The sequence below is a fragment of the Camelus ferus genome, chromosome 1, assembly GCF_009834535.1.
Source record: "Camelus ferus isolate YT-003-E chromosome 1, BCGSAC_Cfer_1.0, whole genome shotgun sequence".
NCBI lineage: Eukaryota > Metazoa > Chordata > Mammalia > Artiodactyla > Camelidae > Camelus > Camelus ferus.
This window is the reverse complement of record NC_045696.1, coordinates 83,188,512-83,214,360: the sequence shown is the minus strand read 5'-3', so window position 1 is coordinate 83,214,360 and position 25,849 is coordinate 83,188,512. Positions and strand designations below refer to the sequence as shown.

At 37.3% G+C, this 25,849-nt stretch overlaps 1 protein-coding gene across 2 annotated transcripts in view; it reads left to right on the top strand.

The window, feature by feature from the left end:
* LOC102518431 (EGF-like and EMI domain-containing protein 1) overlaps window positions 1–25,849 on the top strand; it is a 497,761-nt gene that overhangs the window by 372,270 nt on the left and 99,642 nt on the right. For both annotated transcript variants that reach the window (XM_032484700.1, XM_032484705.1), the window contains exon 5: window positions 5,060–5,182. In XM_032484700.1, coding sequence (XP_032340591.1) covers window positions 5,060–5,182 — 123 coding nt within the window. The remainder of the gene's footprint in view (window positions 1–5,059; window positions 5,183–25,849) is intronic.

Genomic DNA, 25,849 nt, shown 5'->3' with positions numbered 1-25,849 from the left:
AGAGCCCACCTCAGATCTGAGACAGAAGTGGTATTCGTTAATCCCACATAATTGGCATGGCTTCTCTAAAATGAAAGGGAGAAAATCCCCCAAAGGAAAACCTGACGGTTATTGAGTATTAGGGAAGAATAAAAATGGATGAATCTCAAACAAACACCTCATGGATAGTCATTCTAGACACAGTTTGAATTTGTTCATTAGCAAATGAAGAAGTATTCTGTGTCCTGGACTTTTTAAAGCAACTTGTGAAGGGTCAAAAATAAACATCAAGAGTGAAAAGAGAGCAGGTGGAGTAGAGCCCAATCCTAAGAAATCCCACTGATAAACGTGGGGGGATACGGAGACTGAATGGCATGGCCGACTCTTGAACTACACATTCATTCATCTGTTTGTAGAACATATATGGGGTATCAACTCTATGCCAGAAAATGCTTGATATAGCAGGATCCTTGACCTTAAGAAGTCCATTCAATCAGGAACTACAGACTTACAAGTGAAAAATCAGCCGTTTTGATAAGCTATGGTGTATCAGAGTGAAAGCAGAGTAGAGCAGTGTGAAAATAAAGCCACATGGAAAATCTAGTGGAATCTTCAACACAGCCTTTCATATTTCCTCTAAACCTAACACTTTGATACAATGCAATCCTTAACATAAAGCAACCTAGAAACACTTATTTCCAATCAATGGGTTTCTGAGAACAGCATATTAAAAGGCAAATGGAAGAATAATTTATCTTAACTCTGGCTGCACACTTTTAAGAAAAATAACATGAAACAATCTTGGTTGTTTGGAAACAAAAGTGGATGATTGTTGTCTTGGGGAGCTTTTATGTGCAAAATACATTTGATAATAATGTGAATTCCTTTAAGCTATTATATTCTGTAACCGTCTAGGGAAATAGTTTTAGGGATAAATACAGCAGAAATATTTAGAGATAGAACATTAAAACTGAAGAATAGCAGATATAGTTGATTCTTTTTAACATTCTTTTACAGTATAAAAATCATCAAATCCTTGGTCCATATCACAGTGATAATGCTGAAAAAATTCTAATCACTTTATCATTATTCCCAGCAGTGTCCTGGAGCTCCAATTCTAAGGGCAGGGCTTTCTGTAAGCACCTAACGTGAAGACAGAACTGAGAAAAATTTTGGAGAAATGGTTTCTTCAAATGAAGTATACTTGATAATAACATTTTAATGCAATATTGACATTTGTAGTTTTTAACTCTGTTGGGCAGAATCTTGATGGAAAAGAAAATCACTTGTGACAGCTTCAGTGTGGGTGTCTAATATCATGGCAATTTAACCCAGTTTTATCCTATATCAGAGGTATTCCATCAGAAAAGAACTAAAATGTCCTTCGTGTTTTACAGAAGAAAGTTGTTTCTCATAACACATAATGCTAAAATTGTCTTAAAATTATTAACTATTATTAAGCAAATACTATGGGAAATATTGGTGGTTTATTTTCAGAGATTTTTGATAAATAATTTAATACATGTATGTAAGTATAAACACACTGTCTTGGTCAGAGTATTGGTTTATCATCTATTTAGGCTGAATTGCTTTGCTTTGGCTGAACAACTGAAAAGCTGAGCCAAATCATGACATTCATGATGTGTGTGGCATTTACAGTTGAACAGAGGATGATCTACACTCTCACTACTCAGAGTAGGGTCCCCAGACCAGCAGCTTCAGAAATGCCTTGGATCTGTTAGTTCCTTCAGCACCAGATCTAATGAATTAGCATGTACATTATAACAAGATATCTAGGTGATTAAAGCATTAATACATCAGGGGATCTGAACTCTGACTACACATTGGAATCATGAAAGGTGCCTTTAAAATGTTTGATTCTCAGTTCTTACTCTAGACCTATTAGATCAGACTTTTTTAAAGGGAGGACCAAGGCATGGGTATGTCTAAACACTCACCAAGCGATTCTAACGTGCGGCCAGATTTGAGAACTGTTGGTTACCCAGTGCCCAAGCAATCAGTAAATTCAGTGTATTCTGAAAGGACAAGAAAGGAGAAAGTCAAACCAATTACTTTGCATTTAGTGCCACTCTATAAATGATTGATTTTTTTTTTACCTGTTAATACGTTGGCTTAGCTACTGTGTGAACACAGCCTATTATGTCTCAGCCTGCCCAGAAGTGTATTGTATTGTAAATCAAGAAGAGGAACACTTTGCCATCCAAATTAATTAAAAGAAGATTTTAGGTTTGTTTCTCTACTTTCTTTTGCCAACCTCATTCTGCAACCTGACAGGTAGGTCTAAATGCTGAATCTCAGACACTGCATGTTTAAACTACTGCACTTTTGAGTTAGCCACCCTCTTTTCCGTGCACTCAGTTCTCAATTTTTACCTCAAATGTCCCCTTTTCACTGTAGCCCAAGTGTATTTTCCATTTCCTGAATTCCTGTGTTGCTCAGTGCTTCTGTCATGTGCTCTCATTTTACGGTCTTGTAGTGTTAGCGCCACTGTTTAGTGGAGTACAGTTACCTGTTTAATTTCTACACATAATCTCAAGCATTAGCAATCTATTCCAAAATCGTACACATGAATAGGAAAGGAAAACAGAAGTCATGGCATAGTACATATGACAGCCATTATTATCCCTTCTTACAGATGATGATACTGAGTCTCAGAGAGGCAAGACGACAGGCTAGTAAGTGTCAACACTAAGATATTTTCCCCAAGGCCATCTGACTCAAAGCACAGAGGAAATTTGTTTCGCTTTTGCTTGTGTGTGTGTGTGTGTGTGTGTGTGTGTGTGTGTGTTTCTAATATGTTATGGTACTTTAATTATAGTTCTGGGCCAGATTAAGACTATGAACACGCTGAAAACATACTGAAAGAAGTCTCATCCTTAAAATCAATGTCCACTCTTGTCGTTGGAATGAACTCAATGATTTTTCTTTTTTACAGTCACTTGGTTTCTTTTGTCAGAAAATTATTGAAGCTTGATGGGTAGGGGCAAAAGGAGGAGCTCTTATTGTCTGTCTTTCTTTAAAATTACTTTTAATACACAAGTAATACCTGAACAACATTCTTGTGAAAAATCAGAACAGTATGGAGATGAATGAAGTCTCTCGTCCAGCACCTCCACACGCACATCCCACACTCCACCCACCCAGTCTAGGTACCTTCCTTCCCTCTTCACAAGTAATCGTTTTATCTGTGCACACTCTTTAAGACATTTTAGGGTATTTAAACACATATATGTGATATATTATAATAACTCCAAATGATGGCAAATATTGGTGTGTTGATTGTTACGTTGATAAAACTATGACTCTTGGGAATTAAGAGTTTGATTAGTATGTTTAAAGGAAAAGACCTGAGAAGGATATCTAATTCAGGGCTTGACAGATTCAAAATTATATCTCAACCCTGTGGAATAATACCCTAAAGCTAGAAAGATAAAAATTTAGCTAGCATAAATATTAAAGCCCTGCACAAAGTACTGGTAGCAAATGGAGAATTCTGATTTAATATTAGTTTATATGGAAAAATGTAGCAGTTTGTTTATCACAGACTCAGAATTCAATAAAAATTCTAATACTTCAAAAAGTCAGTATTTCTTATTGCTAAAATAAGATTCCTTTAAAAACATCAGCAATTACTCCAGAATATCTAAGTTTAGAAGGAGAATACTAGACTGTGTAAAATGCCTATAATATAGTAAACTAGTCATTTTAAAACGTGGTACTAATTTTGTGATTTATGTTCTTTATGTTTGGAAAGAAGGTCCCTTGGTGCTCATCACCCCCAGACCTGACCAGACAGCCATTTTTTCTTCTTTTTTATAACAAAAACTAGTGCCAATGAAAAGAAAACTCATTTTTACTACAGTACAAAACATTCCTTATGATTTCAGCATAAAGAGGTCCTATGATAAGACACTGGAATAATCTTCCTTCTCAATGTTGATGTCTTCCCAAGTAAGGATCTTGCCCTGTGGAATTAAATCTCACTCACTATAAAGCTAATGATCTATTATGATAATTTTGTTTTGTTTTGTTTTAAGAATGTTTATGCCCAACATTCTTTGACAGAATACTTGGAACTGGGGGCATGAGAAGTCAGGGACATCCTCTGCATGAGACATGTGCTTCCCCACACTAAGTCTTGACCTCTCTGCTTGATTTTTTTCTTTGACATATCAAAAAACAGATTTTGGGTAAAAAAATTCTCCAAACAAGAAAATTTAAAAGCCTTAAAATCACCAGTCATATGAAAAGCTTTCTGTATGTGTGTGGATATCTTCCTGTTGTGGGTTTAGATATTTAGGTATTGATTGTACAGAGTACAAGGAAGTATAGGTTCTGAGAGAGAAACGGATTTCCCTTTCCTAATGGTAGATGAGTGTAATATGATTGACTTTATGACTGACTGATCATAAGACATAGGTGACCGTGAGTCTTGACCTCTTTTCATACTTTCTAAGTTAAAGTTACCTCACACATACACATGCTAAGTATTTCAGAAAACGGAATCCTGAGTGATAAGGAAGAATCTGAGTCAATGGGGCAAATGTATTGATGTCTTTTTAAGAACTCCAAACCATGGTTTTATTTGAATTTATCTATCTCTGCCCCGACATCCACCATAATACACAAGGAAAGTCAAGGTCTTAACTCTGTTACTGACTTTATTCAACAGCCTCAGACCAATAATAGATGTTTATCTACTATGTGCTGCTCCAGATAGAGTAGCTCATTTTAATTCTCCCCTCCAGGTTTCCTTCCCTAAGGAAGGAGCTGTATCTCGGATCTGTCTAATTAATCAGGACGTGAAGAAGAGAAAATTGTGAAGCAATCCCTATGCTCAATTTTGCTGGGCTTTAAAAAGCTCAATAAAGTTTCTATCTACATTTTCTTGTTTATACTGTAGAGTAAAATGGATCAAACAAGCAAAGATTTGTGGCCACAGAGACAGCGCCTTTGTACAATCTAACACATACTGTGTATCAAAGAAATACTGTGCTACTTCTCTGAAGCTGACATTGGAATGACATTGTAATCCTGGCCATCTGTCTTCCTCCTCTAGATGTCAATGAATGTGCTGTGGTGAATGGTGGCTGCCAGCAGCGCTGTATTAACACTCTGGGCACCTTCCACTGTGAATGTGATACAGGATACAGACTCCATGCTGATGGACGCACCTGCATAAGTGAGTAAATATTAGAACCAGCTTGACGTCGTTTTCAATGAAAATCGACCTGCCCATGTAGGGGCAGGAAGAAAAGGTTTTTCTGTTATAAAAATCTCTCTAGAAGCTGACGGTTTTCAAGTACAATTCTATCTCTTAGAATAAAAAAGATATTTTGCTATTAAAAGAGAGTACAAGACAAAAAAGATGGGGTAGGAAATACAGAAATTAACATTCATAAGCAAAACTTCAATCTCCAGATGTGTGACTGTTTCCATAGCGTATCATTTCTGCCATATGCAGTTCAGTATACATTTGTTAATTATTGCATATATACGGTAAGTTTAACACCTAGCCACACTGAAGAGAGGAAGCTGGGCTGTTACAGTCACGAGCTGCAATGTTCACTCAGTTCAAACCAGACTCAGAACTGGACTCACTGTAACAGCAAAAATTGTAACAGATTATATACTAAGGATTTTCCGGTTGCTCAAGAATAGTTAAAACTACACACACTAAATCTGAGGTTACTCTTATTTGATATACTTATTGTATATCAAAATATTCTTAGATATCAGTTTTAGGCAGTAGAACTATTATTTTAAGTCTTTGAATGTTTCTGAATTTTATAAATTTCCTAATATGAGTATGTACACAGGAAGAAGACACAGAATACCTTAAAATATTATGCTTCCTGCGTGATTTATGAATGTTCTTTTTTGTTTTAACTGAAGCAATTTACATGAAAGTGTGTTTTTTTCATTGAATGAGATCCTCCGATGACACAAGCACATTCTGATTTCATCTTCAGGTCCCTTTTAAAAATATCTATTATATTGAAAGAGTAGCTCCTTATATATCACAATTTAATTGCTGGTTTAATTTACATAGGGATTGTTAACTTGTCCATCTACTCAAATTATTAGTATTTTGTAAGTGTTCTGTAATTATGAAACTTGGAATAGAAATCAGCCAATTTCACCCAATTCTGTAACATATGCTTCCTCTTTCTTTTTCTTAACATGTCTTATAGGACATGAGAGAAGGTCAGGGGAAACAGGTAAAGATGTCCTAGTTGTAGGTCTGATTTTGATATGAGGAAATGGAGGTTCTGAGAGCAAAAAAGGACTTTTCCATGTTGAGTGAGGGCAGAGATACAGGTCATACTGTGGTTTCCCGGGAACTTGATATCATAATGACTACATCCACAGCAGGCACCCGCAGTGGGACAGCAGCACGTGCATGTTTATGAAATCCCCCAAAATCCCCTCCTTTTTGCAGGATTTCTGCTCTTAGCAACAGGGATCCCTTTCCCATCCGCACCCCCAGCCTGTAAGGTCTTCAGCTGGTAACATCCTTAAACTGCCACTCTAACCATAACTTCTCTTCGCCACACAATGTTTAGGAGCAGGATTACCAATACATGCAGGTGGGGTATTTATCAGTAAAGGACGAGCTGGTGAATTTTTGTGTCTGTTATAAATGTATTTTGCAAAGCAATGAATTATATAAATCTATGATATCTGGTCTTTTTGATAAGGCAAAATAAACACTCTAGCAACCAACTAAAAACCAACTAAATTATATTTTCAAGTATAATTAATTTTCTAAATTCTGGCAGTTATTAGCTATTTCTTAGTAGAAGGATTTAGCTCTTTCCTTGTTTCTCACCACCACTGCCCTTGAACTTTCCAATTTTTGTTTTAATGACATCATGTCAAAAGTGGACTTGGATAAGAATATTATGCTTTACCTTTTTTATTGCTTTTCTTTAAAATCCAGTTCCTATTGTGCAAATACATGGACACTATGGTAATAGCATATTTACAGCTCCTTAAGCTGATCATATCTTTGTGCAGAATTTCAACATAGTGTGTATGTATATGTATACATAGTGTGTATATGTATATATGCAGATATATCGAGCAGATTAAGCTAAGGAGCAGTACGGATTTCATGACTGCAGTCATTTTAAAGCGCTCAACCCCTTGGATATCATTCTACAGAAGTACTGGACTGAGAGCCCAGAGACTGACCTTTGAGGAAGTTTTCATGCGTCTCTCATACATTCCCTGAAGTTTCGGTTTCAAAGAATGGTCTTAAGAATCTCAGTTGACACGATTACAGCAATCATTGTTAAAAGGAGCTCAAGAAGAATTTAAGCACTTTGTATTTAACTACTAATAATGCAAGCTTGAGGACAAGAACTGTTTGCTTATTTCTTTTGAAAGAAAAGGTTTACTGTAGAGAACTGAGTCTCACATTGGTTTGTATTTTAAGTAATATTGTAGGAAGGGTTAGATATTTTTAAAAGTGGGAACATTTTTTAATTTTTATTTTTATTGAATATAGTTGATTTAAATGTGTTAGTTTCTAGTGTACAGCGTAGTGATTCAGCTACACATATATATTCTTTTTTATATTCTTTTCCATTATAGGTTATTACAGGATACTGAATATAATTCCTTGTGCTATACAGTAGTACATTGTTGTTTATCTATCTTATCTATAGTAGTTTATATCTGAACTCCTAATTTACCTCCACACCCCTTTTCCTCTTTGGTAACCATAAGCTTGTTTTCTATAAGTCTGTTTCTGTTTTGTAAATAAGTTTGTATCATTCTTTAGATTTCACATGTAAGTGGTATCATATGATATTTGTCTCTGTCTGACTTACTTCACTTAGTATGATACTCTCTAGGTCCATCCATGTTGTGCAAATCGCATTGTTTTATTCTTTTTTATGACTGAGTAGTATTTCATTGTATAGATAGATACCACATCATCTTTATCCAGTCATCTGTCAGTGGACATTTAGGTTGCTTCCATGTCTTGGCTATTATAACTAGTGCTGCTATGAACATTGGGGTGCATGTAGCTTTTCAGCTTAGAGTTCCCTCCAGATATATTATGCCCAGGAGTGAGATTGCTGGATCATATGGTAAGTCTATTTTAGTTTTTTGAAGAATCTTCATAGTGTTTTCCATAATGGCTGCACCAAACGACATTCCCACCCACAGTGTAGGAGGGTTCCCTTTTCTCCACACCCTCTCCAGCATTTATTGTTTGTGGACTTTTCAATGATGACCATTCTGACGTGTGTGAGGTGATACCTCACTATAGTGTTAATTTGCATTTCCCTAATGATCAGTGATGCTGAGCATCTTTTCATGTGCCTATTGGTCATCTGTATGATTTTGTTGTTGGTCCATGTTCCATGTTCCATGTTCGATGTCAGTTGTCCTGTTAAGCCTTTTCTGGTTACCCCAGCCAAAAACATTCCTTCTCTTTCTTGTAATGCCATATAATTTAGTGTTGCCGTAATGACGCATTATAACATATAGTTTTATATCTGTGCATTTGGGCTTCAGACCAAATGAAAGACACTGATGACCTTCTAATTATCAGTTTCAAGAGGAGTCTTTTCCATGCCTTTCTCGATGGCCTCTGACACTATTAACCACTCATTTTTCTAAATCTTCTTCTTGACTTCCTGACAGCACAGTTTTCACCTTTGACAGCTGCCTGTCTGTACTTACACACTTATTACCCAGTTCTGACTTTTGATCATCTTCCTCTCTCCTTGCTATGGGCTGAATTGTGTCCATCCAAATGCACATGTTGAAGCCCCAAGTCCCAGTGTGGTGGTATTTGGAGATGGAATATTTGGGAGATGATTAGGTTTAGAAGAGCTCATGAGGGTAGCAGATCCTCATGATAAGATTAATGCTTGTCTAAGAAGAGATACCAGCGAACTTGCTCTCTCTACCATACTAGGATCTAGTTGGAGGGTGACCATCTGAAGCCAGGGAGAGAGCTCTCGCCAGAAACCAGACCCTACTAGAACCTTGATCTTGGACTCTCCAGACTCCACAACTGTGGAAAGATAAATTGATTAAGTCTCTCAGGCTGTGATATGTTGTTCCAGCAGCTCAAGTGGACTAGGGTGGCCATCTCTTCCCCTGGGTTCCTTCTTCTCCAGTCTGTCTCCATTTTGCTCTTATGCGTTTAGACAAAAGTCAATACCTATACAATATCTGGCAAGTATTAGTTAAATGTTAGCTATAATCATAAAAGAATGTATTATAACAGAATAGCTGTTATTGTAACAGAATTATAACAGAATGTATCATAACAAAAAGATATCAGGACTTTACCCAGATGGATTCATTTTTGGGGGGGAAAAACTCAAACTTGAAGTGTTTCTAGCTTTTGGACCTTGGACAAAATACATTATCTTTCCATAGCTTGGAATTGGAGATTTTCTCATTGTTGAAAGGCAGACTTTAGTAGCTATTACTAAATGTAAGTAATGATAACGTAGACTAAACTCCTTCTATTGCCAGTGGATATCTTTTAACAGCCAGGAGCTAGATACCAAAATAATCATATTATCCAAATTTTCTGTATTTATCTGTGTAATTTGCATTTTAAGTAACTTGTAAGGTTTTAGCTATAATTTGGTGTCCCTCAAAATCTTTCTTCTCTTCCCATTTTTAATAACAACCTTATGAAATAGACCCAGCTCAAATCTCCAATCACAATCATGTCCTTCCTCTGCTGTTTTTCTTGAAATTGGCCTTCTCAGAGGGGTGAAATAATTAAATGATTGAAGGTTTTAATGCTTGCATAGTTCTCTTACTGCTTTTTCATGCCTTCAGCACATCAGTTTATTAACATCTGTACTTACAAATAAACAAATGGAATCACTGGTGTCTGCACAGAGAAACCTCAGATGAACAACATGTTAATTATTTTAGTCTTCACTGCAAGAATTCTTTATTTCCACTTGCTGGAATTGGTCAGTTTCTGTTTTTGTTCAGTGGTTCCTTTTATTCTAAGTGATGTGAGGGAAGGAAGAAGAAAGGTTACTAGAAGCTGGAAACTAAAGATTTTTCTGTATGATTAAGTGTGCAGCATGGTAGAATCAGAGGTTATATTTTAATTCTAAATAAATATAAATTAGGTGAAAGAAGAGGGTAGATGTACAACCTAATTAAATAAAGATATCCTTTGTGAAATTCTGAGCTTGAATAAATTTTCTTACGTCAAGATCTTTATCTTCTACATTTTAAGATAATGCAAAACTTAGAAAAAAAGAAGATTGAGAAAACCATTAGATGTGGTGGTCTTCACACAATGGATTCTTTTGTTTTTGATCTCAGTGTTCTGATCAGTTATGTCTAAGTTTTACTTGATAAAAGAAGTGGAGGATTCTTTCCAGGGAATGAAAAGAGATTGCCCTCAAATCGGAGATGAAAGAAGTTAAAGACGTTCATTGTAACTACCTTTCAATTAGTTGCATTATTTATGAAGACAAATTAGAAACAGAATTCATTTCATATGACAGCTGATGTCTTGAATAGGGCTATGTCAGGTTAAAAAAATTGTTTAGTTTGTCAGCTTGATGGCATCTCTCAGTCATTATCAAATTCATCTCCCTCGCAATATTAATCACTTTTGTGTGGTAGGTGATAAATTTAATTCCCCAAAATTGAATCTAAAGAACACTTCTCCTCTGCCCTCCTCATCCCCTGTCTGTAGCCTTGACAAAAAAAAAAAACAAAAAACAAAAAAACAACTCATGAACTTCCCAAGTTTTTATCCGTTTTGTTGATGATTAATCCAATTCAAAACCTTTTTCCAAATCCAATAGATTTTAAGAATGCATTTAGCAATCTTTTTTTCTACAGTTTTTCTACAGCCTTCAGACTTGGGAAGGTAAGACTGACAATTTTAGGCAGAGACAGACTGAGGTCTGAATTCCACTGCATCATATAAGAGTTGTGTGATCCTGGCCCAGTTTCTTAATCTCTGATCTTCAGAGTCTGTATCATTCTTTATCTCTCTCTCAGTCTCTCTGATTCTATATCTAGTAAAACCAGGATATAATTCATAAAAATCAATCTTAAACATTGTATAAGGACAGAAACTTTTGGAATGTACTTAAAACATTCGAACGGCTGCCCATAGGGAATCGGGGAGACTAAAAGTGGATTCTGGGGCTAAAAGTGAACAAATAGAACAAGGGAGGCCCTTCCAAGCACCAGGGAGTGATAAGAATTTTCCTTGAACTGAGAAGTATAATAAATTCTACCTTCTGTATCCAAGGTTAAAACAAAACAAAATGATGAAATGTTAGCAGAGTGGTCTTCATCCTTGCCAGCTGCCTTTTCTTTTCCTCTTTTGCTCTGTGTGGAAAATATCTTCACAGGTCTGCCTTCAGAATAATCTCTAGGATTTTTTCTAGTTATATTTGCAAAATATTTTTAGAAGTAAGATTTCTATAATATATATTGCATCAAGTAATAAAACCTGAATTTTAAGCACTGAATAATTTTGTTTTCTTACATTTCCTAAATGATTTCATAGTGCCTTATGGAATAGCCCCTGGATGGGATGAACGTACATATGAAGAGCTGAAAACAGTACCTGGCACAGGGTCGATGTCCAGTAAGTGGTGGCTTGAGTCAGTCATTTATAATTATTATGTGTCTACTCTCACATTATTGTCCCACAATCAGAGTACCATTCAGTGCACAAAGACCCTGAGAATGGGAGATCCTGAATTGTACAGGAGCATAACTTTACATTACTTGTTTGTGATATTACAGAATGGGCTTTAGGACTGTGAGAAAAATAATACTAATCTGAAAACAGCATATCTTGGGAAAAAATTTTTTTCCTTTTTCAAGGTGATAATATTAAGTTAACTCTACCACATAGTCATCCCGTATAGAAGCTGTGTGACTTTGAGCGGTCACTTACCTGTTCAGGAACTGTTTGTCTGTAGCAGGTAATGAGGACAAGTTACGATGCAGGTGTGCAGTGCCTAACACAGAGCAAGCAATCAATGAAAAAATAGCTCATATTATTAGTGTTAGCTCTATATTTGCAGCTGGCTGTAGGCATAGGACTAAACAAAACTACGGAGGGTCAGACACTAGACTTACAAACTTGCTTTGGTGATCAGATGGCTTCCATTGGACATCTTTGTTGCTAGCTTTTTAACAAACATACATTCATCGACTCTTCTAATAACTCTTGTTTTACTTTCCTTTTTTTTTTTTTGCCTTCTATATGCTTTTGGAGTTTTAAAGCAATAGTCACAGCTGTATTTTCACCATATAGTAAAATATTCTCATTCTCATTTATTACTGGGTTGAAGATTTATATCTCCCTGTTTCTGAAAGCACTGGAGGCAGCAAGCTTTAGGCAGCTTATGCATTTTCACAGGGTCCAAAGTGAAAAAAGGCATTAAACGTAAAAGAGTACTGCCTCCATCTAAAAGAAGCAGAAGGATTAAGTGCTTGCAAATACCAGATGTGAGCCTGAAACTTAAATCCCAATCTAGTGTCTAGATTTCTAGCTGCATAGAAATATAGTATAGTTTTCTAGCTGCTGACAAGAAAAGAGCCCTGCGGTTTCAGCGTTCACATTTTCTAACAACAATAATCATAGAGACATTTTTTTAATTCAGTGACTTCAAAATCTATTACTGAATGCATGTCTTTCATTTTGCAGAGAAACAAATTTTCAGCTAAAGGCCCTCCCAACTTTTACTCCCACCTTAGAAACTTTGACATTAACTTTCAGCTCTGCCCACTTTGTTCTTCACTAAGAAGAAAGGTGCTCTGCTGTTATTTCAGGCTAATCTCCACCTGCCCTCCTCTTAGAACCTTGTCAAAATTTTGGAGGTGAGCAGAAGGAAAGGACTATATGAAAGAGGTGGTAGAATCATCACAGAAATGTAAGGGAACCCAGAGAACATTATGTCCTGTAGCCCCAGGAGAAGAGACTGGCAGGAAGGCAGGAGAGGTCATTACTTCCAAGATTTAGGGAAAATGACTGAAGAGCATTCCTTGAAACTAACAGTGGATAATTTATGAATAAGGCTGGCAAAACGAATCTTAGGGAGTAGTTTTGTTTTAAGATAGAGTATCTTGCTTCTAATATATCCTTCTTTCTCCTCTATGATCAACTTTTTCTCTATCTTAAGACAAAGTTCCTATCAAAACTGGTTTTGCCAGGATTATTCATGAATTATCCACTGTTAGTTTCAAAGAATACTTTTCAGTCATTCTGCTTAACATCTTGACTGTAATGACCTCTTCTTCCTTCCTGACACTCTCTCTTCCTTGAGTGGTAAGACCCAACTTTGTCTTGGTTCTCTTCCATCTCTGGGATGACTGCTTAACCATTTTTAGTCTTTCTCTCTGTCCACCTCCAAAATTTTAATGATCTTCAGAGTTCTGGCTTTGACCCTTTCTCCACTCCCTCCTGTGTGGTCTCTTTCACTTGCACAGCTTTACCTACTGCAGTTAGCTAGGATTGAATGTTGTCCACATCAGTAGCACTGAATCAGATCACTCTCCTCGTTCTTGAACCCAGAGGTCCAGCCACTGCCTGACCTCCTCACTGAGGATGTCCCCCAGCACTGCAAACTTAGTGAACCTAAAATTAAGTGTATCTCCCTTCCTACCCTCCACCCCACAACTTTCTTCTTCTCTGAGTAGTACTGACAGCTCAGGCCACCCATTCTCCAGGCCAGTCTGGTAAATCTGGAATCACTCATGACTCCCTCTCTCTGATGCCACCCCTCAGGTTCCCCAGTGGGACCAACGGGCAATTTCTCCATAGTATCTCCCTAAGAGCAATCCCATTATGACTACTTGCATTCAGGCCCTTGGCATTTTTTAAAGAAAGTTTTATTGTGATTATCTGTTTACTGGTATCATCCTTCATACTTGCCCCCTTTAATCCATTATCTTAATGACTGCCAGAAACATCTTTTGAAAATATAATAAAAAAAATTCTTACCATCCTTAAAAATGCTTATTGTCTCTATATATCCTTTAGAATTAACCCAAAATTCTTATTATGGCTTATAAGATGCCTCAAGATCTGACTCGTGGTTACTTTTGACTTACCTGCCATTTTCTACTCTGTACTTCATCCTCCAGATACAGACACACTGAAATTTGCAGTTCCTTAAGTATACCAGAAGTTTCCACATTCCCACACCTTTGTCTTAGTGTTCCATCTGTCAGACACTCCCTGCTTCTGCAGTGCTTGTCCCTGGGTTTGAGTGCAAGTCAACACGTTCCCCTCTCACCTCACAATCTTTCCTCATCTCCCCCAACTTCACTTAACTTCTCCTCCCTTTCAATGCAAAGTTTGGAATCACCTCTTCTGAGAAGACTTTCCAGATCTACTCCCATATGTATAATCCAAATTTGTCAACTGTTTTAGAAGATTTAAAGATTATTTCAATGGTGGGACACAACATAAAGACACTCAGATAGATGAAAGGAAGAACTCTTTGTTACTTAAAGTTCCAAATGAGAGAAAGGTGCCATTCAGGGCTACCCACTGGACTACATCCAAAACAAAATAACAAGCTAGTTGTTCACAGAGGAGGCAGCTTATATGGCCAGTGGGGGTGGATTCAGGCTAAGCTCACAGTCCTCCTAGAGACTGGATATTTTAAATAATTCCACAACTCCAAGGAAGGGGCCATCCCTGGGTGTTAGGTATCTGGGAACCTCTGACAGTTGGATATGTGTGTATCTTCACTCTAGAATGTCTGATAAGGGAAGTAGTTGGGGTGGGGGCTTAGCAAACTGACTGCAAAGGGGGAACTGAGAATTTTGAGCCATGACCTCAAACCCAAGGCTAGACAGCACTTGTGAAATGTTACATTATACCACCACATACAGCCAAGGGCCCATCTCTAACACAGAGCCTCTCCCAATGGATTTATCCTCTCGTCTATTGCCCCCAATAGAATTTACTCTCTTTTGTATTCTCAGTACCTAGCATGTGTCTGAAATAAAGTGTTTACTTTTATTAGATGACTCTGTATTGATTCCGTGTTTAAAATATACAGATCCTTGCAACAAATTATGCTTTGTTTAGATGTAGGAGCATTTTGCCTCTCTGACAATCTGCTTCTCTTTATTAGATAAGAAGAATTATACAATGCATGGCTTTGGCTCCTAGGAAACCCAGCATGTAGGCTTAAATGCAGAGATTCCATTTAACCTATATTCCTAATTTAGCTTTCTCTACCCCACTTCGTAACATGGCTTTTGTTTTTCTGCAGTGGTTATTTTTTGTGCCTTCTCCCTCCTTTTAAGCCTTAGCTTTGGTGGTTCTATTATAAATATGTTTTAGACAGTACACTGCCTCAAATTATCTTTGTAAGTAGATGGAATATGCATGTAATAGAACCAACTAAATTTAAGCTTAGATTTGTCACTTGGCTTCTTGTGAAAGTCTCATGGACAGTATTTGAAACCCTAAGTATAACACAGATATGAACTTGCCATTTGGTGGGATGATTTGCATATTGGTTCTCTGAAATCCCAGGTCTCCTGTCAATGTCAGAGCATATCTGGGGGACAAAGACTGGCCTCTGAACCACAAGAGTGGGAAAACTTCCTCAGATTTTGTAGAGCCTAGAGCCTGGTGCTGAGCAGCCACTTTGTAAAGATAGGATATTTGTATGATTATGAATGGGAGTCCAGGGCAAAGCTGTGATCAAAATCCAGGGTGTCATTTCCAGTCACAGGATAAAGACAAGGAGTAAGACACAAAAGCCAAGGGAAAGGGCTGGGGCCACTAATCCTCGGTACCTACATACACATTCTGAGAATTTGAGTTCTGAAAGCAAAGTGGTGGGGCTGTCGACAAGCACGGGCCCAAGGTAGGGTTCAAGTTTGAGCCAAAGAAGGAGTTAGGCAAGAAAGGAGTTTGAACTCTGACACTGAGAGCATTTTAGGGAACATCTCTTCAGTAGTCATGAGACAAGAATAAGACCATTGACCTAACAATCAAGTCTGCATGTCTCCTGCCCCTGCAGGCTTGCTGGTTTGGGTGGATTAAGGCTGCTGGGGCACGGAGCATACCCAGGGAAAGGCAGGGCTCCTTGAGGCTCAGTCCTCTGGGTCGAAGTGTCATCTAGATGCTGTGCAAGCTTAGTCCAAGTACGTTCTTTTCAGACACATTAATTAATCCAGAGATTCAAACTCTTGAATCTAAGTAATTAGACTTTGGAAGTAATTTTGGCTATGTCTGCTAGTAATAATAATTACCATGATTTAAAAAATATTATCTCTAATCCTCCCAACAACCTTAAGAGGTAGATACGATTACTCTCGTTTTAAAGATAATGAAACTGGGGTTCACAGAGGTTAATGTTACAGCTTTGGAATCACAGGCGTGGGTTTACAGGCTTGCAGATTACCACTCTGAAATCAAGCATGACGGTGTACTGAAGTGTGCTTCACACTTTTTGAAGGGGAAAAAGGAGTTGAGTACATCTGCCGTGTAACCTTTGCTAAGCTGCTCTCTTCTGGGCTAGATGGTATGGTAATTTAGTCTTATTTCATCCCAAGTTTGGGAATTTAAGAAGATTCTCTGTGTTCCCTCTTGGAAATAAAAGTTGGCTCATTCTGTGAACTCCCACACTGGTTGGTCTCGGCTGCGGTGGGCTGGCCTTCTGTCTGGGCAGGAATACAAGTCAGACTCTTAAGCTTTCACAACAGAATGTCAACCTTGCCTCCCTGGTGTCTGGTGTCTAAACCTTATGGCTCTCACTTCAATCGACAATGTAGAAATTCTGCACCGCAGGCCTGTGTTAGAGGATTTGACTGTGAGCTGAATGGGAGCCAGCATTCATCCAAATCTCCCTTCAGACATCTGAAATACAGAGTGCATAGCAGAAGGATCATAAGCCTTGGCACCGAAAGCTCTAAGTCAGAATCTCAGCTTTGCACCTACTAGCTGTGTGAGCGTGGGCATGTTGTTAAATGATAACAATGGCTAATATTTATAGAATATGTATGATCTATTGGGGCACTGCATTAAGCTTCTATTCACCGTTTCATTTAAACCTCATAAAACCTGGGGAAGTGAGTTCTCTTCTTCTCACTGTTTTAGCAATGGGAAGAAATAAGACTCAAGAAAGTTTAAGCAACTTGAGGAAGGACACTCAGCTTGTGGGTAGTAGACAATGGGATATGTCTTTTGGGTGGAGTTGACCAGTTGAATCCAGTGATGTTCAAACAAATAAACATGTCTGTTCAAAAGGAAGGTGTTGGGATGTTTGGACTTGCTTTCGTAGGAAGGAAAAGACACCAATTAAAATGTAAAGGACTCACAATGCAGAGCTGTGTGGAAAATGGATTAGGCAGATATGGAATCAAGGAGAACCTGTAGAGATTCTTGCCTTAAGGCTGGACTGGTGAGAGGTCCTGGTACTTTGGACTGTCACAGTCAAGACACCAGAAAGCTGCAGGGTTTTTTGTTTTTTGGTTTTTTTTTTCCTCTATCTGTTTCCAACCATATGAATTTTATTTTACAAAGTAGTGTATCATACACAATTTTATAGTTTAATTTTTCACAATTTTAAAGTAGTTTTATCAAAGTCAGTATAACCATTTGAACATACATGCTAAGAACATGGGATTTGCATCAGATGCTAAAATTTTGCTGTATTATTTAATAACAACCTAATGATTTGTAATGAAGTAAAAAGAAAAGGGTTCCAAGACTTATTCTTGTTTGACATTGTTCAGATTTTGATTGGAAAGTTTTATATTGTATGGTTTCGTATTCACCAGAAGCCTTCATCATGCTGGCCCCGACCAAATGAAAGCCACAGATGATGAGCCAATAGCAAGAGTGCCTTTGCCTGTTCTGCTTTGCCATAATCTCAGTGCCCACGTTCATTTATTTTAGAAATGAATACAGTACATGGCTCAAACTTTTAATAATTGCAGTGGAATGGTTTGAGTGATTTTCTGCCTCTATTTTCTCTATTGTATGTTGTGAAAAAAATATCTAAGATTTCAGGATTTCTCCTGGATTCAAGGGAAACAAATGCATGTTTATTGTAATAACAAACTGACTAATTACTCCTCTTTTGTCTGGGAAGAATGCATTGATTCCTACAACTCACCTTTTTAAAATTCTTGAAGTTTCAAAACCGTCAAATTTCAACCTGGCCTTATTTCCAAAAGAAAATGATTTACTAATCTCCCTTATTTTTCATTATAACTTTTATATGAGACCTGGTGGTGTAAGAACTACAGTATTTCATCTCTTGGTATTTCCGCAGGACTAGTGATGGTTGCTAAGTGCCACGTCACATACATTCCAGGACAATGGAAGAAGCAGTTGTGCCCTCGGCCTCTGCAGCTCCACTCGGAATATCAAAACAGACTGTCCTGCTTTGTCACACAGTTGCTTAGGACCACGGTATAAGGAATTTAAACTTGTATGGAATCATCGAAATAGAAAATTTAAGATGAGGAAGAACAGGCTTCCTTCATTCCAGTGACTGACATAGTTGCTAACCCTTCTCCTTGTAGAAAGCATGAATTAATAATTGCAGAATCTCCAGTTCAGTAGGATACATCTTACATTGGAAGCAACAATTACGAGATCAAGAATAATTGATATTCCATGTAACCCATTAAAACAGGTCTCATTTAATGCAATATGGTTTAAAATTGTATCTCTTTCAAGTCGGCTAACCTGAATGTAGGCACCCTTTTTTGCACTTTACAGCAAAACTGAGCAATTCCCTCAACCATCTCCATCAGAGGACCTTGAACCGAGAGCACGTGTTTAATGATGCCTGGACTAGCTATTGATTAAACACTGGCAATGTTCAGAGGAATTGAGAATCAAAAAGCCTCCCCACGGCCAGCTCTGCCATGCTCACTTCTTAATAGATGGCAAAGGAGGATTCTAAATGAGATCTGCTGCCCGGCTCGTCCTCAGAACTCCACAGGCAGTGGGATTAATTTCTGTTTCACAGTCCTTTCAAACTACTGTATCTAAAATGTCCAAAATCAATACAGATGTCCTTCCTTTTTTATTTCCTTGTTCCTTCTTTTTGAGGAAAAAAAAAATTTCTCGTATGAATTTAATGCCTAGAATGGTAACACTTCAAATGTGGAATGAATGAAAGTTCACCATTAATTAATACATAAAGAATAGAACAAATGCTGGGAAGATAATTCAGGCTGAGTAATTCCCCAAATCAAGCAAGCAAACAACAACCAAAAGGTTAAAAGAAAACGGTGAGTAAGAGAGGATAAAAAGGAGAAAAAGGATTTGAAGCCAGAACTAATATTCACACTGCCATTGCTCTGTTGAGTTGGTTAGTATCCAGAGGCTCAGATATTTTTAGGGTATTCTTTTGTCTGGGTGGGAGATTGTGACCCAGAGCTGTGAAGTAAGGCTGTTTCTACACTTAAAAAAATGTGATTTTCAATGGTGGAACCACCCAGCTGTTTTACCTTCAACAAACATTGATGGAACACCTAAAGTGTGTCAGGCACATTGCTTGGTGCTTTCCCTTTTAAAGGTGTTTAATCTGCCCCCAACAATCCTGTGAAATACTCATTATAATCTTTTTAAAGATGTGAAAACTGAAGCTCAGAGGAATTAAATAAATCTCCTATTATCAAACAATCAGTAAATAGGCGAGACTAAAGTCACGCTGCTAGAAACGGTCAGAGCAAGGATTAAAGTCCAGATATTTTGAATGATATTCTCTTGAGCTAAATACCATATAATACCATCCTTAGCTTAATAATACACATTTAATGAAATTTCCTGCGTGAAGCTCAGATTTTTTTTTATTGTTGTTTGTTCTTTTCCTTTTTTTTATATTTCCTAAGGATTACATCCTCCGGTTAAAAAATATTTGGAAGGACAAACAAACAAGATAAATAGGGAGAGAAGAGAGGAGCACTGAGCAGCAACTGGTGTTATCTAGGCTTCTTTCATTTCAGGTTTTTCTCTTCGTAATTGAGGCCCTGCTACTTTTTGTTACCTGTTCGTATCACAGCGCACATATTACACACAGACACACACACACACCTCAATGTATAGCAAGCTAAAAGCATTTGCAAAACTCACTTTAATTGTGGCAGATACCTTCCGATATTTACATGAATGTATATAAACATGGAATCTTTTTTCTCTTCTAAGTAATACTGACATTAATATTTATTTGCATGTATGGTCTAGATATTTTATTGTTTTGTGGGCAAGATTTCAAGCAGGAGGATTAAAGTAGAAGTTAAAAGAAAGCATATTTTAAAAAATCCTTGAAACCTATTGTTAAAATGTTTTCAGATTTTTAATACGATTTACTGATCCATTACCACTGAATGATAGTTCCTAGCTTATTCTTACTGGCATCAAATTTTATTGTCCCTTTCAATGCTTACAAATTTGATAACTGAAACCATGCACATACTTTTACTTCTTAAGTTTGGATTCTAAAAATATACATGTCATTTGTATTTCTTTTTATGAGTTTGCTGCTAAGATACTTAGTCTAATTTTTTAAAATTGTGAATTTCATCTTATACGTATATTGCTTTATCCAGCAAACATAATAATTATCTGTCATATTTGTTACAAATGTTGTCATAATTTTTGAGCATAAAAGGAATATGTGTGTATCACAATTTAGAATATATATAAGAAAAAATAGAAAATAGTAAAAAAATCAAAACCATCACTCAGAATTAACCAGTGTCAATATTTTTGTTATACTAAGTGAGAATTTGGGTACTGAGATTTGGAAAGATTCTTGGGGCAGAACTAGAGACAAATCTAATAGACATTCCGTGTACTTCCAACACTTTTGCTGTCTATCTGTCTACCTACCTACCTATCTGTCTGTCTATCTATAATCTATCTATTTATTAGTATCAATCAATCATCTATATGGTTTTAAGAGCTCTCAAACTAGGACTGCCTGCTCTCTTTTCTCAGCAAATGAGATTGTATCTGAATTCTTTGAATTGTAATAAAATGGAAAGCTGGGACTCCAAGGGAAGGACTCATCAAAGGGCTCCAGGGCTCTGTATTCCCTAATTCTAACAATGCCACACTTCATCGACCCTAACATAGCTGCTGCAAGACGCTGGGGTTCTTTTCAGTGCCCCAGCGCTAGTGCAGAAGAAGTTCTTTGTAGAGGGCCGCTAGTCACTGAGGTTTTCCAACGGAGACAACCAAGCAACTGTTCCAACTGAGAAAGCTTCTGACTTTTAACATGGTTTTGTTCAGGACAAGAAATTAAGGGCCTGTGGCCACATTAATTCAATATATTTTTAAACTTGGGGGCATTAGTGGATAATTATTTCCATGATATTATGTACAAATGCATAATTTTTAAGACCCTCAAACATTGATCTTAAAGAGGAAATTTTGAAGAGAACAATTAGGCAAACATGATTATCAATCTTCAAAAAGGATGATTAACATGATGCAGAATTCCCTATCTTTACCGTAGGTTTGGAAAGCAGTTTCTTAAAGAGGGGCATGTAAGCCTCGAGGAGACAATGTCCTCAGTTTGCTAATCTGTCTTTCTCCCACAAGCCAGAAAAATGACAAAGCGTTAAGAGCCTTGAATGTGAGTTAGCATACGTTTCTTTTTCTTTTCCAACAGAAATGAAATCATACTTTATAAAACTTCTGGAAACTCTCTTTAAAATTAATATATGTCCTCTTCAATGCTGTTATAATTTGACAAAATCATTTTTAATGACTGACGCTCAATTTTATGTTAAAGAATGTCTTTAATGACTTACCTGTTTGTGGACTTTTTCGTGTGTTCTCTCTCTGTTGCTGTAGTGAACACAGTCACTGTTGAGCACATTTATAGCCAAATCTTTGAGCATCTCCAAAATTATTTCCTTAGAATGAATCAACATACATAGAATGACTACCTCAAAAGTGATGTTTATTGTCCACTTATCCTCCAGAAAGTAATCTAAATTTCTATCAGCCATATTTTGGGAAAATCTGCCCTTTTCCTTTATGGCCAAACAAGACTTACACAATATATTTTATTTTATCACTTTTCCCAATATGATAGGTGTCATTGTTTGGGTTTCCTAAAAAACAGACTTCAAGATTTTTGTGCAAAAGTTTTACTGGAAACAACACAAGTGAGGGATTAGGAAACAGGACAAGGCCGAAAGAGAAATTGAAGTGCGATGCAATTTCAGCAAGAATTCTGCCAACCTTATCATTTGAGAGCTAGAGTGTTCCTTCAAAATTGTCCAGTCTTGAGGCGGGGCACTGGTACTTGATACCCTTGAAACAAGCTGTAGGCTGCCTTGGGAGGCGAATGACCTTGAGTGAGGAGCTTTTCTTCAGCTGAGGGCAGCTCTTCTGGAGAAGGACTTGGCCATGAGCTGTGTGCTGCCAACACGTCCAGCAGTTGAGGAATGAACGTGGTTCAACTGGGAGGTGTTGCCAGAGCTGCTACCATGCTTTGTGCCACTCAGATCGACTTGCTTTTTGTAATAATTAGTGGGAACAGGTCCTCCAGGATTCTGGTTGCTTTCTTTCCCAGGAAAATTTGCAAGAGTAAGATTAGTGAAATGAGCCGCAGTCCCTGCCACGGCAGCTGGTCTAGAGGCTGAAACCAATACTTAGCATTTTCTTCTCATTACAGTTGTAGCTTTTTCTCACCCTGCTTCCATTACCAAGTGTTGTAGGTAGAGCTCTCTGGGAAACAGACTAGAGGTGTGCACACAAGACATTTACTGAAGAGCACCCTTGGGAACAATACATGTGAGAGGTAAGGGTAGCAGAATGGAGAAAATGGCTGAGTGAATTGAGATGCAGTTGCAACCAGCATCAGGCAATTCTGTGGAAACTTCAGAGCTAGAATAGTTTTTCAGATTGGCCCCATCTTTACCCAAGGTGGCAGGAATTTGTACTAGTACTGGGCCAGTCATTGGAGGCAGGCTGCTCAAGTAGGGCATGGGACCTTGGGCAAGGTGGCTCTCTCCAGCTGATGACACGTCTAGAGAGGGACTAGCTGAAATCCATCAGCTGCCAATACCCCTAGTGGCTGAAGTAATGAACATTCCAGTCCCAGATAGGATCTGGGCAATGCACAGTGATATCCCTTACAGTAGTTTAAAATGGCATCTCATAATTACTGTAATTTGTATTATTGGATATTTGATATGTCTATTAACATATACATTCCTTCCTTTTGAATTGCCTGCATATTTCTCTCTTCCATTTTTCTACGTAGATAATATATCACTGATTGGGGCTTTTGTCACATATGTTAAAATATTTTTTCATTTTTCATTTTTTGCTTTTCAGCATATTCATGTTTAAACTGTAATAGCACAATATTTTTATGTCTTCCTTTTACATTTCTTTCTTCCATTTGAGTTTTAAGAGTCGTATCCAGCTTACAGCTAAATACAGAAAAATTTTTCCAGTAACTTCAAAGTTTTATTTTGTTAGATTTAAATATTTAGTCTATTTGGAATTTATTTTGGTGTATGTTGTAAGGCAAGGACTTAAATTATGTGTTTTCCAAATAATTCAACAACTATCCCAGCTCCATTTTTGAATGATCCTCCTCATCTTTAATGATTGCAGGCTTTCTTTGTAACATATTAAGTATATTAGGTTCTTTGATATACCAAGCTTTGTCTATAAGACATGTTGCATCAGTCAGCCTGTTTATGCTAAGGTTGTAACATATTGCCTAAATTATTATAGTTTTATACTATGGCTTACCACTCCATTGAGCTAACCCACCAGAGGCAACAGGTTATTGACACAGGAATAGATGATTATCGTTGTCTTAGATACTGAAATTTTTATACTTTTTTGCTTATATGGACACATCTGTATTTTTTCACTTCTGTCCAATGGTCTACATATTTTGCCATTTGACAGATACTTAAACGCATTTTGAAAATGTCACATTCTTGTCTTCTCTTCCCCTCCACCTTTTTTTTTTCTTTACAGTCAGTTTTTGAAAACAATTATTTAGTTGCATGTTTCTTTTAAAATTCCCTATATATTCTGTTTCAGGCCTGAGCACATGATACAACATAAATAAATATTTATCAAGTGTTGAATGAATAAGATCATTTACTTTCTGTGTCAGCTCCTTGGCTCTTCATTTCTCTACAAGTCATGTCGAGAATACTTTACAATGTAGTAGGAAAAATTTTTTTAAGTGTTATATTAAGGGAGGGAGAGGGTATAGCTTCGTGGTAGAGTGCGTGGCATGAGGTTGTGGCTTTATTCCCCAGTACCTCCATTAAATCAAACAAACAAACAAACAAACAAGCCTAATTATCTCTGCTACCCCCCAAAAACCTAAAAGTGTTATATTGAAGTACACTGAAATAACATATAGATAAGTACTTTTCTTTCCTTTTTTTCCCTAAAGAGATGGTATTCATGAAGCTTTGAATATTTAGGCTGGATTTATAGAGACTAAATTTGAAGGCCTCCAAACATAGTTGAAAATTTTGGAACTTGTAGGATGAAAAAGCTAGGGAATCGTTGTTTTTGTTTATTTGTTGTTACTCATTCCACATGTGTAGTGAGTGTAGGACTGGCTATGTAATTTACAGGGATGAGTACAGAAATGAAAAGGTGGGGTGCCTTGTTCAAAAAGTATTAAGAATTTCATGATAGTGATGGCAAAGCATTCCACCAAGTGTGTGGCCCTTTTGCAGCTGCATAGGTTAAACACTCACAAAGCTGGCCCATGACTGAGCATCACCCATACCTTGTTCTAAGCCCTGGCATTACAGTAGGGAGGCAACTGACATGGTTACTGGCCTTGTGTAACTCACAGAACATGGATGAAAGCAGAAGACCGTTAACTTATTTCTCTGAGCAGTTCTCTGTTATCTTCCCTAATTCAGATTTAGCTTTAGGAAATTGATTACTTGACACTCATGTCCGATCTCCAACGTAGTTTTTTGACTGCCATGTCCTTGGCTGTCATTTAGCAGAATTTGTTAAATGACCACTGTGTGCAAGTCACCCTACTATGAGCTAGATGAAGATAAAATAAAATTAGAAGCTTATTTTTATCATTAAAAAATTGATTCCCAATAAAGCAGTATGAAAGCCCTTTGCAGAGAGTTTTTTCATCTCTATAGTGGGCATGTATGTATGATGAATTGTAGCAGCAGCAGCTGAAAATTTTCTTCTCATTACTCTGACTCCCTGAAAGGATATTGTCCTCCAAATGTGAGAAGCACTGTCACTAAGGAAGAAACGCACTTCATTAGGACAAGAATGCTGTAGATAATGATTGTGTGGTTTGTCTTGAGTTCAGGACTAACATCTGTGTGATAGTTTTCTTTGGGGGAAGGGGATAATATCAAAATATTTTAGCCAAAGAACCTCAGGAATTGATAGGAAATAGACAGAAATAAATTTTCTTTAGCAATTGATTCCTCAGCATGCTAGTTATGCCCAAACAAGCAGAGGATTTTTTTTTTTTGACATCTGTTTTACTTTGTTTCTTGCCTCTTCCTGCATTCAAGCTGTCAGCTCTTGCTCTGTTAACAATGAGGGCTATAAGCCGTAGTGTGTTCAGATCACTGATGAACACTACCTGCCTTTCACACCACCAGCTGAAATGAGACAGCAAACACTGTGAGAGGAAGTCACAGTGAACACACGTTACCTGCTGCAAAGGAACAACATGTTGAGAGCAATAAAATTTTTTCCAGCCCTATATACCATTTTGCAAGATCGTGTGTTTGAAACAATCATTTTCCCCCTACCACCTACTTCACATGTTGCTTTCCACAAACAGCTGTTGCCTTTTTGGTCTCTGAAACCATTTGAGGCTCTAGGTTCATATTC